This window comes from Nerophis ophidion, linkage group LG03, assembly GCF_033978795.1.
Source record: "Nerophis ophidion isolate RoL-2023_Sa linkage group LG03, RoL_Noph_v1.0, whole genome shotgun sequence".
NCBI lineage: Eukaryota > Metazoa > Chordata > Actinopteri > Syngnathiformes > Syngnathidae > Nerophis > Nerophis ophidion.
Genome location: NC_084613.1, coordinates 23905480 through 23920387, shown reverse-complemented (window position 1 = coordinate 23920387; position 14908 = coordinate 23905480). Strand labels below are relative to the sequence as shown.

Genomic DNA, 14908 nt, shown 5'->3' with positions numbered 1-14908 from the left:
TTTGTTCCCCTCATCTTTTTCCATTTTTCATACGTTTTTGAAAAAGCTCCAGAGAGCCACTAGGGTGGCGCTAAAGAGCCGCATGCAGCTCTAGAGCCGCATGCAGCTCTAGAGCCGCATGCAGCTCTAGAGCCGCATGCAGCTCTAGAGCCGCGGGTTGCTGACCCCCGCTCTAGAACTACAACTGGTTTAGAACTAAGTGTTCGGATTATAATCCTCCAAATATGATTAGCAGCAAAGTGGCTCGGAGAGCGAACGTAGGCAACAAGTAAGCTAACTAGACGATGCTAACTAGCGAAATTGTTTCGGTGCCATCAACCTAGCTTTTTACCTTTATTTTTCTATCTATTTTGGAGCATTTAAACAAGCTTGATAGTTAGCTAATCATCGAGCTAGCTTACTTGTTGTCGCTTCCGTTCGCTATCAGACCCACATCATTATTACAGGTTATATATCTTTTATTATTGAATGTATCAAATGTGATGAATGTATAACGGACCACAATGGAAACAAGCCTTTTGGCTTTTTGGGCCATCCATTTGCCTTTTTAAAGCATTACATGGATTCAATTCTTTAAGATGTCAATAAACTCCTCAATCAATCAATCAATCGTTGACGACTGTCCACTTTGCTGCTATTCACTTTAGAGAGACCTGCAAGTCAGTGTTGTGGCGTTTTGGCAAGATGAACAGCGAGTACCTGAGGCTGAGTAGAGGGTTCAACACATTTTGTAAGGATCGTTTTTTTTATTGAATTCATTTTTTTTTTTTTTTTAAAAAGGTGGAAGTGATATTTTCAATCAATCAATCAATGTTTATTTATATAGCCCCAAATCACAAATGTCTCAAAGGACTGCACAAATCATTACGACTACAACATCCTCGGAAGAACCCACAAAAGGGCAAGGAAAACTCACACCCAGTGGGCAGGGAGAATTCACATCCAGTGGGACGCCAGTGACAATGCTGACTATGAGAAACCTTGGAGAGGACCTCAGATGTGGGCAACCCCCCCCCTCTAGGGGACCGAAAGCAATGGATGTCGAGCGGGTCTAACAAGATACTGTGAAAGTTCAATCCATAGTGGCTCCAAGACAGCAGCGAGAGTCCCGTCCACAGGAAACCATCTCAAGCGGATCAGCAGCGTAGAGATGTCCCCAACGGATACAGGCGAGCGGTCCATCCTGGGTCCCGACGAGCGGTCCATCCATTTTGACGCAAAAATTAATGTTGGTGGCAATTTCACATGCCTGATATTGACATACTGAGCCGGTGAGCTGCTGCATCGCCCCAGAGTTGGTGAAAGTTTTTTGCTAAATTATAAATCATCTTCAGGTTTTGTGGCCATAAACTGAGGAGTTGGTTAACTTTGACATTCAACTTTTTTTTAGGATAATGATTAATTCTCCATCTTAAAAGTTAAGCGTGGGGTGCGGGGGCGGTAACTTACCAGCACTGTGAACTTTCCACTGAGCAGCTCGGAACGCAGAGGTTCTTCCTGAGGCTGAAGTCTGACGATTCCTTCTTTCAGACGTGTTTCCTGAAGTCAATGATTCACAGAGGTAGCCGGGGATTAGTGCAAATCGGTCAAGCGTTCCCAATTAAAGTCGAACCTTCCTACCCTGTAGCTGTGGAAGAGCTCGATGGCTCGGTGGACGTCAAACTTGCGTGCCATCAGGAACTTGACGGCCAACTCCCGGGACAGCGGAGACACTCCGTGCTGACTCGTCCACTTGTTGATTTCCTCCAGGAACTGTCTGGTGGCCTGGAAGACACATCACAAATCATGGGCCTCTAACATTTATCTGTTTGCCTCTCACACAGACAAAAGCATTTCCCACCCGTTGCTAGGCAGAACTCCTGGCACTTGCAGTCGACAGGAACGCACACTTAATAAAAAGCATCACTTTACAAAGGATTTATGCAGAATAATTAGTTGATCTGCAGTAACAAGACCACCATTTGTAGCAGAACAAAGACTACAAAGTCTTTTTAAGCGCTTGCACGGAACAGCGAGCCAAGGATTTCGGAGGCGGGCGTACGGGACACGCGCGCAGGGAGGTGGGGGGCACAGGAAGTCCACGTCTAGGATTTTCTTGGAGCAGTACAAAACACTCAGTGAGGGACGGCGGTGCCTGAAGACAGGATGCTCCTGTCTCTGAAGACGACAAAGTCTAAGAGGCTTCCGCTCTGTTCTCTGGCCTTAATATGCGCGGCGTGAGACACGGCTGCACCTGACAGGAACCAGTCCGCCAGCCACTTCATTAGGTACACCCAACGAGTGACTGCTGCGCTGTTCAGCTTAGCTAAATAGTGCTCATTAAGTAAACTAATACATCTCTCACTTAATAATGTTCAATACTGTTGGAGGAACTAAACTAACTTCAGAACTTATTATGGTTATGGAGCCAAAACAAGTAAGACTTGGTATCAGGGGGAATAAAAATGACATTGTAGTAAAAGTTGCATTTGCACCAAAACAAGTTTTGGCAACAGATAAACATAAGCACACAAAAATACAATATTTTTAGTGGAAATTTATGAATCATGACACGTTTTCGATGCCAAATTTTCATATTTATGTACACTTATTTTTATGCGTTTTAAAAAGGTTTTTATGGTCAACTCCCCCCCAAAATCGCTTCTCTTTTTTACTGTTTCGTTTCTTTTTTTTTATGGTTTCAAATTGTTGGCAGTGATTTGAAAAACCTTTGAAAACACACGATAAAAGAAAAAATACAAAAATGAGTACTGGCATTGAAAACATGTCATGATACAAAATATCCACCAAAAATATAGCATTTTTTCAATGTTTCTATTTATTAGGTGCCAAAACTTGTTTCAGTGCCAACTTTTTCTACAATGTCATTTTTTTTCTGTGCCAAATCTTACCGGCAGCGTTTTGGCTTTATAAATGGTCAGCAAAATATTTGGCTTGCAACAGGAAAGCAATTGCAAAAGCTTAAAAATACACACGTAAGAAATGTTACAAGCCAGTAGTACAAGACCGATACCAAAAACTAATGATGTGCGGATCATTACTGAACTATCGATACCTGATCTATATGCTCTGATATCGATTCTTAGATGAAAATATCAATACCTTAGTTCAGGTGTGTCCAAACTTTTTCCACCAAGGGCGCTTACTGAAAAGCCAAAGCATGCCATGGTCATACTGATATTTTATTATTTTTAACAAATGCTAAAAAGAGATATTGTGTCAGCTTTGTACTATAGGTGACTATATACATCATTTGTTTTTGCTTCCCTCCATGTCAGAATAGAATAAAAAAAATACATACATATTCATATAGACATATACATATATATAATTGTGTAACTGCACAACATAGTGTCAAAATTCTGCTTGTACAAAAACATTGTTCAGTTACACATTTAACAGTGTTTATTATGGTTGTTGTAATTTTTTAATATTTTAATTTAATTTATATTTTAAGTAGATTTTATTTTTATTTCAAGAGCTTCTGATATTTTAGATCGGGGGTGTCCAAACAATTTCCCACCAAGGGCTGCATACTGAAAAGTCAGTCACAGTATTTTGATATTTTTCAATTAAAAAAAAAACATGCCTAAAACACATATGTATATTTAAAGACAAAACGTTATGCTATAGATGACTGTGTATAGTTTTAATCAGTTTAAAATGTTCAGCTTTTTTTCCATGACACTCAGATTTTTTGCTCTTTTTTTCTTACATTTTACTGTTGTTATTTTAAACAGATAGCAAAAAAATGGATGGATAGATATTATTCAAAAATACAAAACTTTTAAAATTTTAGCACACACGTTGGGTAAATCTTCACAAAGTATCGGTATCGCCAATATACGCCTGAATTTTACTTGATATTGGATCGGAAATAAAATCTGTGGTATTGATGTGTTGAAGCACAATGTGTTTCCCTTGCAGAACTTTAGGTGCAAGTAGCAAACAAAATTTTCTTCCTCTGAAAAAGTGACGGAGATATTTTTTAATGTTATCAGAACTATCAGTATGCAGTCACAATTCTTTATATTGTCCCAAAAATTATCTTTAAGATATATTCAGCTTGCACCTTTAATAACGAATATTATACATGTTCACCGATAAATTATTACATGCATTTATTAACGTCCATTAAAATATGTTACTATCTACTGCAAGACTAAGTCCGACATTGTCTTTCATGGCTTTAAAGGGGAACTGCACTCTTTTTTTTTTAAAATTCTGTCTATCATTCACAAACTTGTATAAGACAAGAACACACATGCTTTTCTTTTTTATGCATTCTAATGGGTTAGAATAATAGGACTTCATTCTTGTAGTATTCTCATAATACCACTTTATTTGTAAAATATGGCAAGTACGAGGTGAAGTACGAGGTGGCTTAAATGCAGCCAATAAAGCCCTCTAAAAAAAACATCCTAAAACCGCCAACAATACTCAATTTACGTCTTGCAACCTGAATATTAACCAAGTAATAGCGATATTGTTATTACAAGCGCTAACACAGAGGAACTACTTTTAGCCGTGCAGTTATCTCAGAGAGCCAACTCGCTTATGCAGCTCTTGACATACTGAGCGGTTGCATCGCCTCAGAGTTGGTGAAACCCCGTTTCCATTCGAGTCGGGAAATTGTGTTAGATGTAAATTTAAATGGAATACAATGATTTGCGAATCATTTTCAATCCATATTCAGTTGAATATGCTACAAAGACAACATATTTGGGCAAATAATCATTAACTTGAGAATTTGATGCCAGCAACACGTGACAAAGAAGTTTGGAAAAGTGGGAATAAATACTGATAAAGTTGAGAAATGCTCATCAAACACTTATTTGGAACATCCCACAGGTGTGCAGGCTAATTGGGAGCAGGAGAATGCTATGATTGGGTATAAAAACAGCTTCCCAAAAAATGCTCAGTCTTTCACAAGAAAGGATGAGCGAGGTACACCCCTTTGTCCACAACTGCGTGAGCAAATAGTCAAACAGTTTAAGAACAACGTTTCTCAAAATGCAATTGCAGGAAATTTAGGGATTTCAACATCTACGGTCCAGAATATCATCAAAAGGTTCAGAGAATCTGGAGAAATCACTCCACGTAAGCGGCATGGCCGTAAACCAACATTGAATGACCGTGACCTTCGATCCCTCAGACGGCACTGTATCAAAAACCGACATCAATCTCTGAAGGATATCACAACATGGGCTCAGGAACACTTCAGAAAATCACTGTCACTAAATACAGTTCGCCGCTACAGCTGTAAGTGCAAGTTGAAGCTCTACTATGCAAAACCAAAGCCATTTATCAACCAAATCCAGAAACGCCGCAGGCTTCTCTGGGGCCGAGCTCATCTAAAATGGACTGATGCAAAGTGGAAAAGTGTTCTGTGGTCTGACGAGTCCACATTTAAAAAATTTTTCCCGAAATATTCGATATTGTGCCGTCCGGACCAAAGGGGAAGCGAACCATCCAGACTGTTATCGACGCAAAGTTCAAAAGCCAGCATCTGTGATGGTATGGGGGTGCATTAGTGCCCAAGGCATGGGGTAACTTACACATCTATGAAGGCACCATTAATGCTGAAAAGTACATACAGGTTTTGGAACAATATATGCTGCAATCCAAGTGTCGTCTTTATCATTGACGCCCCTGCTTATTTCAGCAAGACAATGCCAAGCCACATTCAGCACGTGTTACAACGTGGCTTTGTAAAAAAGAGTGTGGGTACTTTCCTCGCCCGTCTGCAGTCCAGACCGGTCTCCCATCGAAAATGTGTGGCGCATTATGAAGCGTAAAATACGACAGCGGAGACCCCGGACTGTTGAACGACTGAAGCTCTACATAAAACAAGAATGGGAAAGGATTCCACTTTCAAAGTTTCAACAATTAGTTTCCTCAGTTCCCAAACATTTTAGTGTTGTAAAAAGAAAAAGTGATGTAACACAGTAGTGAACATGCCCCTTTGCCAACTACTTTGGCACGTGTTGCAGCCATGAAATTCTAAGTGGATCATCATTTGTCCTAGAGTAGTCTTCGTCCTCTCATGAAGTCTGCAATGATCAGTTCTGAAATGAATACGCCGTCGTATGCTTAAAATAAGGAAAATACCTGTGACATGTTATTACGAAGGTGCCTGTTACTACATTACGTATATACATACGTGTATATTAAACCTTGATGTTTTTAGAGTGCTTTATAAGCGGCATAGTGCGACTGTGTTAGTTGACGTTTGCTAATGTTTATTTACGAGATAGAATGAATAAAAAAAACTTTCTTGTCTTACATAGGGATTGTGAACTATAAATAAATTCCCAAAACCTCTTGATATTTGGATTTTGCCTCGAAGCATTTTGTAAAAATCAGACATCTGTGCAGCTGATGCTCAGTGAAAAGTAGCTCTTTCATTGTCAGATCTGGAAGTGCCTTCAGCAACACCCAGAATGTTGATATCACAGCTGGTACGGAGCAGCTTTTTGTGAACGAAGGACTTTTAAGACTTGGTTATTCCGGGACTCTTTCAGTTGCATCGGTTTGTTGACTAAAAGAAGCACCGATGTAGAAAGCAGGAAGCTTAGGTCACTGTTTGCGAACATAATAAATACATCAAAGTTCAACCTAAATTGCGCCAAAGACAACTTCCTGTCAAGTACATGTCTTTAGATCCGTGCTCTCTTTGGGCTTTAACGGACTGTACCCCCGCCCACAGCCTGTGACCCTGACTTCCTGGAGAAGGCGCTCTTGTTTGGTTTCTCTGGCCGTTGGAAAAGGCACTGGTGTTGGCGGGTGGGGGATGGGGGGTATCCGAGCACGGGTTCGTGTGTGGGAGTCGCTTATTTGTTTCCTTGAGGATGCATAAATATTTACCTGGCTCGCTCCAGATTGCAGCAGATGCTTCCTACAAGTTCTCTCGGCGTTCAGGACTTTTACAGTAAAAACTCCGTTACCCCGGCAACATTTTAAACATGGAACAATTAACTCAGTTTGTTGTGTCAAACCTGTTTAGATGACGGCTGCCTTTGGAAAGTGCCATCACTAATTTACCATCATAATTAGGGGTGTGACATGACGAGGTTTGGTCCGCAAAAACAAGACGATATATATTGCAACTTATGGGAAAATATGAACTCATTCTGCAACCGATGGATGAAGAGGAAACACACAGGCTATTGCTAGCGATGTAGAACGTACTGTATATGGGGCATTCTACTGAATTAGTTCAAAGTACTGTCCCATTACCCTAAAAAAAATGTTTAACAAAACAATTATATTCGGACGTTGATTTTTATAGATTATAATTTAAATCTGTTTAAACCCAGGGCATTAAATTACTAACCTGACTCTCGCCAGATCCTTGTAGTTCACTGAACTCCACACAAGGATCTGGGACTTCTCAATAGATATATTCCAGAAGGCGGGGCCTGGTAAAAAAAATAATTGTATGCGATTGGATAAACCACATGTTCGTCATCTTGAATGACGTGCTACTTCAACCACCCACATCGAAATAAACACATGACGCTGATATAGAGAATCCGCCGTTGGGAAATCCAAAACAGAACACCAGACATACTGGATTACGACAGAGCGAAAAGTTTTCTGTTCATCTTTTAAAGAATTCATATTCCATAGATTCGACAAAACAGTTGCAATAGCAGAATCAATGTCAGCACATGACTCCTCTTTGCGAACCGCCATTGTTGTTTAAATCAAACAGTCGCTTCGGGGCACATCAATGAAATCTCACCCTGCGATCCTGATTGGTTCATTACTTTTTGCTATCTTGAAGGCGTTTGCAATGCCTTCGAGCCCGGATCCTTGTGTGGAGCTAAGCAAACTACAAGGATCTGGCAAGAGTCAGGCAATTATTTTACCAGTACAGTGAGAAAACAAGTTACATTGAAGCAATTATCTTATTTATCTGATTCATTACACCAAAAAACTTCCAAAGTTAGCGAATAAATAGATATTATCATTAGCGAATAAATAGATATTATCATTGGTTTAAAAAGGGGCTTCACGGTGGAAGAGGGGTTAGTGCGTCTGCCTCACAATACGAAGTTCCTGCAGTCCTGGGTTCAAATCCAGGCTCGGGAACTTTCTGTGTGGAGTTTGCATGTTCTCCCCGTGAATGTGTGGGTTCCCTCCGGGTACTCCGGCTTCCTCCCACTTCCAAAGACATGCACCTGGGGATAGGTTGATTGGCAACACTAAATTTGGCCCTAGTGTTTGAATGTGAGTGTGAATGTTGTCTGTATATCTGTGTTGGCCCTGTGATGAGGTGGCGACTTGTCCAGGGTGTACCCCGCCTTCTGCCCGATTGTAGCTGAGATAGGCGCCAGCACCCCCCGCGACCCCAAAAGGGAATAAGCGGTAGAAAATGGATGGATGGATTGGTTTAAAAACTAAGAGATTCCCGAGCCATTTTAAAAGAGTTAATGAGCAAGCCAGTCATGTGATCACAAATCCCTTGCCCATCAACAACAATGCTAATGAAGCAGACTTTGTAAAAGCCAACAATGATTACTTTAGGACAAATTATGATCCAGAAACTTATATATTTCAACCCAAACACAAGGAGGTAAAGCAATATGTTTTACTGTAGAAGCCGAGAGTTAAACGGATGTAGCTTTATTGAAACACTATTGCATAATAATAATCAATGATAAAACAAGTTGCCGCAACTCGCGTCTTTTTCACCATCTCGGGTGATTTGAAAGTTGACCAGCCTGTTGGACCATGGCCACATTTGCCTACTAACAGGTGAGAGATGCATGAATTATAATTTAGAATTTCCTTTCAGCAAGTTTGCGACAACGCAAAAGCAGCTGCCGGCTCAGTGTGTCAACAATAGGAATGTAAGCCAGCATTAGCTCACTGCTATCAATGTGCCGCTAAAATAGTCCGTCTGTGTCAGGGCTTATAATAACAATATCACTCATATGTGATTAATTTTCAGGTCACAACATGTAAATGGAGTATTGTTGGCGGTTTTTGGATGTTTTTAGAGAGAGTATAATGGCACCCTCCAGCTGTTAACTCAATTTGGCCATTTATTTACAATTTCGAATGCATAAAAAAAAGCCAAGCATATGTGTTCTTTTCTTACATAAAGACTGTAAATGATAAATAGCACATCTCTTTCCATTCTTTGCGTATGTCCAGTATGACTGATGTGATAATATGGTCAGAGTGCAGAAGCGTTACAACAGTGACGTAGAATCTTTGGAAATTGCCAAAGATATTTCGGAGCAAAATAGTCAAAATGGCCAACTGAATTTGTGGCATTAGGTGATGTTTAAACAGTATTTTCACATACTTTACCAACAGTAAATACAATTGGATATGGTTTAATGGATACATCCATCCATCCATTCATTTTCTACCGCTTGTCCCTTTTGGGGGTGCTGGAGCCTCTCTCAGCTGTGCAGGTGCATAAGAAGAAACACAATTAAGCATGTAAAGTCAACTTGTTTTTCCCATTTTACTGGTACTTAAATTGAGTACACGGATAAATCGTCCTGTCCCCTTAGCAGAAAAACAGCCCCAAAGCATGATGTTTCCACCCCCATGCTTCACAGTAGGTGTGGTGTTCCTGGGATGCAACTCAGTATTCTTCTCCCTCCAAACACGACGAGTTGAGTTTATACCAAAATGGATACATGGATGATACAGCAGAGGATTGGGAGAATGTCATGTGGTCAGAAGAAACCAAAATAGAACTTTTTGGTATAAACTGAACTCGTCGTGTTTGGAGGAGGAAGAATACTGAGTTGCATCCCAAGAACACCACACCTATTGTGAAGCATGGGGGTGGAAACATCATTCTTTAGGGCTGTTTGTCTGCTAAGGGGACAGGACAATTGATCCGTGTTAAGGAAAGAATGAATGGGGCCATGTATTGTGAGATTTTGAGCCAAAACCTCCTTCCATCAGTGAGAGCTTTGAATGGTTGACCAAATACTTATTTTCCACCATAATTTACAAATACATTCTTTAAAATTCCTACAATGTGAATCCCTGGATTTTTTTTCACATTCTGTCTCTCACAGTTGAAGTGTACCTGTGATGAAAATTACAGACCTCTGTCATCATTTTAAGAGGGAGAACTTGCACAATCGGTGGCTGACTAAATACTTTTTTGGCCCACTGTAAATATGTACATAAAGTGTTGTAATTATATTCCAACGCCGCGTTCTTCTTGGTCATCGCCGCCACTGCCGTAGACACATAGAATCGTCATACTGCTGTGATTATATGCATCAAGTGTTAATTCAAGGCTAAAGCAAAATATCGAGATATATATTGTGTATTGCGATATGGCCTAAAAATATCGAAATATTTAAAAAAAAGGCCATATCGCCCAGCTCTAATCCAGGACAGAGGCAGCTAACTATGCCCATACACACATTGTGGAGCCACTCCCTTTAAATTAAGAATCATAACCTGTGTGGCAAATAACCTTCAGACATCATTATCCCGGGAGGACAAGGCTAAACTTGTTAAATACAAAGCTGGAGAAGGCAAAAAGGCATGCTATTCTGTAAAATAGCGGCCCAACTAGCACGAGAAACACAACACAATTGCACACATTAGCAACCAGCGATTGACAGGAAATTAGCAAGTAGATTAAAAAGAAACTCAATGCTCTGAAACTGTGAAAAGAGCATTGGATTTTCTTACCCAAAATAGTAATGCAACAATAAACAGTAATAATGATAACAGTGGATTAAAATTATCCCACAAAAATGTGACTCATCTGCACTTCAATAAAACTCATGGAGCGCATGAAAACGAGAGATTAAGGTATTTCCCCATTAAAAAAACAACATTCCCCAATCCAAACGTATTTAAACACTGACCAACTAAAATATTTAATTGTGCATGTTGACCATACAAGCTGCGCTCTCTTACGACAATGATCGATCTATAATCGAGACAGCTGCCTTTTTGCGGTGCGTTCACAAACCGCTGAACAGAGTAGGACGCCACAACGCTCACCAGAATATTTTAATTGCTACAAACTTTTCTTTTAAATAGATCTCAAACTGCAGCAGTACTGACCGACATTTAAAAACAATAAAGTTTAGCCATTAAAATAGATTAAAAACTTAGACTAAAACTATCATTCAAGCATAAGAAACACAAAACATGCAAAATAGTGGATTTTTTAAACGGTGCGTCTATTTATTTTAATTATTTAAAAATAATAACTTGTTCAAAATTTTTTAGTGTGTGTAAGTTTTACAATTTTTACATCGCTGCAACCCAAAACCACTTACAAGACAAGAAGGTTAATCTGGTCATATAGCTTTTTCTATGTTATCAGATTTATCGGTATGACATCATTATTCCTCATATCGATAATTATCGATCTGATACTTATCGTGCATCCTTAATTAATATCCATGCTTTACCATCACTAAAAGCATGACAGGAAATGGCATCCTAAAATAATTTGCGCATTTGGGCCCCTTCACCAGAATTTATGCGCCGCCCATTCCCCTCCAACCCCAAACTGGATTGCCGTTGACTTTTTTTTGATTGATTAAAACTTTTATTAGTAGTTTGCAAAGTACAGTACATATTCCTTACAATTGACCACTAAATGGTAACACCCAAATAAGTTTTTCAGCTTGTTTAAGTGGGGGTCCACATTAATCAAACTCTTCTCGCCAATTCATGAGGAGGATATCAGTGTGGTTTTTTTTTTGCCAAATACTGGCTCCAGCTAGTTTCCATTTGGAGTTGGCAGTTAATTCCAAAAGCAGGAAGTCAATCGCTTCACTGTCGGCCTCTTCCCACTTTCTCTGCTTCCTGGGAGCAAATGCAACACACACACAAACACACAAATGCAATGCACGCACACAAGCACATGATACACACACATGCGGTCTGAACCCCCCCCCCCAAGAGCCTCGTGGAAATGCTTTTAACAGCTGCCTGAATGAAGTTCCGCAACACTCATACGTATAAGTGTGTGTGTGTTTTTCTAGGAAACACGCACACACACACTTTCACAAGGCTGAGGACGTAATAAGAACGCTTGGTACTTTGGCGAAGGCCCCGGCTCACGCAGGAAATAAAGTAGCCAGATAAGACAGACGATGACGGCGTTACATTGAGCAACCAGGCGCTTCCTTCGCGTCTCCACAGTTTAGGTTCGGGAGGGCGTGCGTACATAAGTAGCGTGACATCACAGCGTGGAGAAACAGCGCAAGAACTCCCCACACAAGAAAGGCTGCACCAATAACAAAAAGGACAACAATGGAAGACGATCTCTGTCCACCAATTAACACACTGCTCCCACGCCTACTTCCACGTTTGGTACCCCAACAAAAAGTGGTCATTTTGGTAACCTACGTCCTCACTTTTAACAATGAAATACTCCAAGTAAACACTGATTTCCTCGATGGGAATAAAGGAAGTTCTTAGAGTCCAGCTACGGCCATCATTAATCCTGTTAACCAAACAGGCAATGTTTCAGTCACATTCTGTTTCTAGGGATGGGCACCATGAACACAATACGGTACAAATTCCCGGTACTCAACAGTTCCCATTTTCGGTACTTTTGTGTGTGTTAATAAACATTATTTTTTATTTTATAAGAAAATCAATTATTTTTGTTACATCATTTAAAAATGAGCCGATTATAACAACTGCTGTACAGTTGTTGTGTCTTAAAGTTAAAGTACCACTGATAGTCACACACACCAGGAATGGTGAAATTACTCTCTGCGTTTGACCCATACCCTTGTTGCACCCCCTGGGAGGTGAGAGGAGCAGTGAGCAGCAGTGGCGGCCGCGCTCGTGAATCATTTTGGTGATTTAACCCCCAATTCCAACCCTTGATGCTGAGTGCCAAGCAGGGAGGCAATGGGTCTTTGGTATGACTCGGTCGGGGTTTGAACTCAGGACCTACGTTCTATAATGCTATATATTATTTCATTTGCAAGTATGACATTAGGTTGCAATTACAGTTGCAAGTCAAAGATGTGAGATGACAGAAGTGTATTTTTTTGTGTATTTTGTTTTTAATTGTTTTAGTTTTCAGACACATACAATTGACGAGAGTTGTCAAAAATACATCAAATGCTGCCCCCTCACCACCCTCCCAACAAATAAAATAAAATTAAAAAAAATAAAATAAAAATAATAAAAGGAAAAAAAAAACACAAACATATTCACATAAAATCACAGACAGCTGAATGGCCTTAAAGAGAAATAGCAACCAACGAGCACACAAAAGGCTCATCAACCACCCACATTTCAACTGTGTTTCAATCAGGGTTAATTTGGAGATCAGTTTCTCCTACATATCTCAGAAAGCCACCCACAGTTCTTAAAACAACCATTTAATGTCAGCCTAATCTTCTCCAGTTTGCGAAAATAAAGAACTTCTTTACTCCAGCGGGCGTGGCAAGGAGGCTCTGTTGCCTTCAAATTTAACACAATGACTCTTCCAGCCAAAAAAAGTAGGAGATGCTACAACAGTCTTTTTGGATTTGTTATGGTAGGCGACTGAGGTGCTACCCCAAATAGACCACTGAGAGGATTCGGGTCAATCCTTTCGCCAGTGACCACAGACTAATTGTTCAAAAAAAGCTGTTCAGGCATGGGCACAGCCAAAACATATTGATTAAAATGATCTGGAGCCGGTTGACAGTGATCACGTAACACAGGTATTCCATCATATACTGCATCTTCGCTAATCGAACCTTGGTCGATGTATTAGCTTGCATTGAATGAGGCTGTGTCTAGCGAAAAAAAAAAAAAAAGACTTATGAACTCTACTTACAACCTCAGTCCAGCTACCCTCAGGCAGACTCATTCCCTAAATCCCCCACCCAAAGTGACTTAATTGAAGTCAGAGACATACGTATAAAGACAAATATGGTAACAAATACATACGAATTCCATTTTAAAGTGGAATCAAAAATAGATCTAAAACTGTGTTAGTCAGTAAATCTGGAAACCTAGGGAAAGCATTACAAACAAAACTGCGGATCTGTACAGAAGTGTTGATTAGTGAGTGAAAATGTTTGATAAAAGTAGTTGAAAAGAGGCAAAAGTATTGTCAATGTATAACTCTGTGTTTTACATATACACTATAATGTGTATATGTTCTTCCCTAAAAAGTGTTACTACTGTAAGTACTATACTTATTCTGTACCAGCTCTTTGATTGTAATATGCATCTTAGAAGTGCACAAAAAAATCGAATCGCATCTAAATCGTGATTCTTATTCATCCCAATTCGAAAATGATATTTTTTCAAAAATCAATTTAAAAAAAGATAGAAAAAAAATTTGTTTAGACGTTTTAGGCCAAGTCCTTGCAAACAGAAAGAGTTTTTTTTAAACGTGCAATCTGTTAAGAAAAAGTTTCAGTATAATTATATACCATATAATACATTGTGAGAAAAAGTTTGAGACAAGAATCGTGTTGAAATGCGAATTGATTCTGAATTGAATAGTCAACCCCAAAGATTCACACCCCTCGTGCGTCTTGGTTGTAGTTTTCATTAACAAATTTGGAACTGTTGAAATCGCCATGTGACCATCGCCAATGCTAATGAGTAGCATGTCAATAGCAAAGCCAGTGTATATTAGCGTCAAGCCAGTGCATTTTTGGAAAAGTGGAGCCTTACTTTACTGCCGTTCGAGCATTTTGTCTTTGTTGGCATTGAAAATTGCAACATTACATAGAGGTAATTTGGCTGAGTCGGCTCTCATTGCTGCTGGAGTGATCGCCAAGTGCCAGGCGTGACATCACATGCAAACCAAAAAAAGTACTGGATTTAGTGCCTATAATGATCATTAACTGGCATACAAGTAAAAATAGTTTGAAGCTTGCCCCTCAACAACGGTATCTATTTCAATAGATCTAATGTCATGATGAATTCCTCT

At 39.7% G+C, this 14908-nt stretch overlaps 1 protein-coding gene across 1 annotated transcript in view; it reads right to left on the bottom strand.

The window, feature by feature from the left end:
* The window catches only part of ptpn9a (protein tyrosine phosphatase non-receptor type 9a), a 45737-nt gene that overhangs the window by 25279 nt on the left and 5550 nt on the right, over positions 1-14908 (bottom strand). Inside the window, exons 2-3 of the mRNA XM_061894604.1 lie at positions 1621-1764; positions 1450-1539 (exon numbers count right to left, since the gene is read on the bottom strand). Of these exons, the coding sequence (XP_061750588.1) occupies positions 1450-1539; positions 1621-1764 (234 nt within the window). The remainder of the gene's footprint in view (positions 1-1449; positions 1540-1620; positions 1765-14908) is intronic.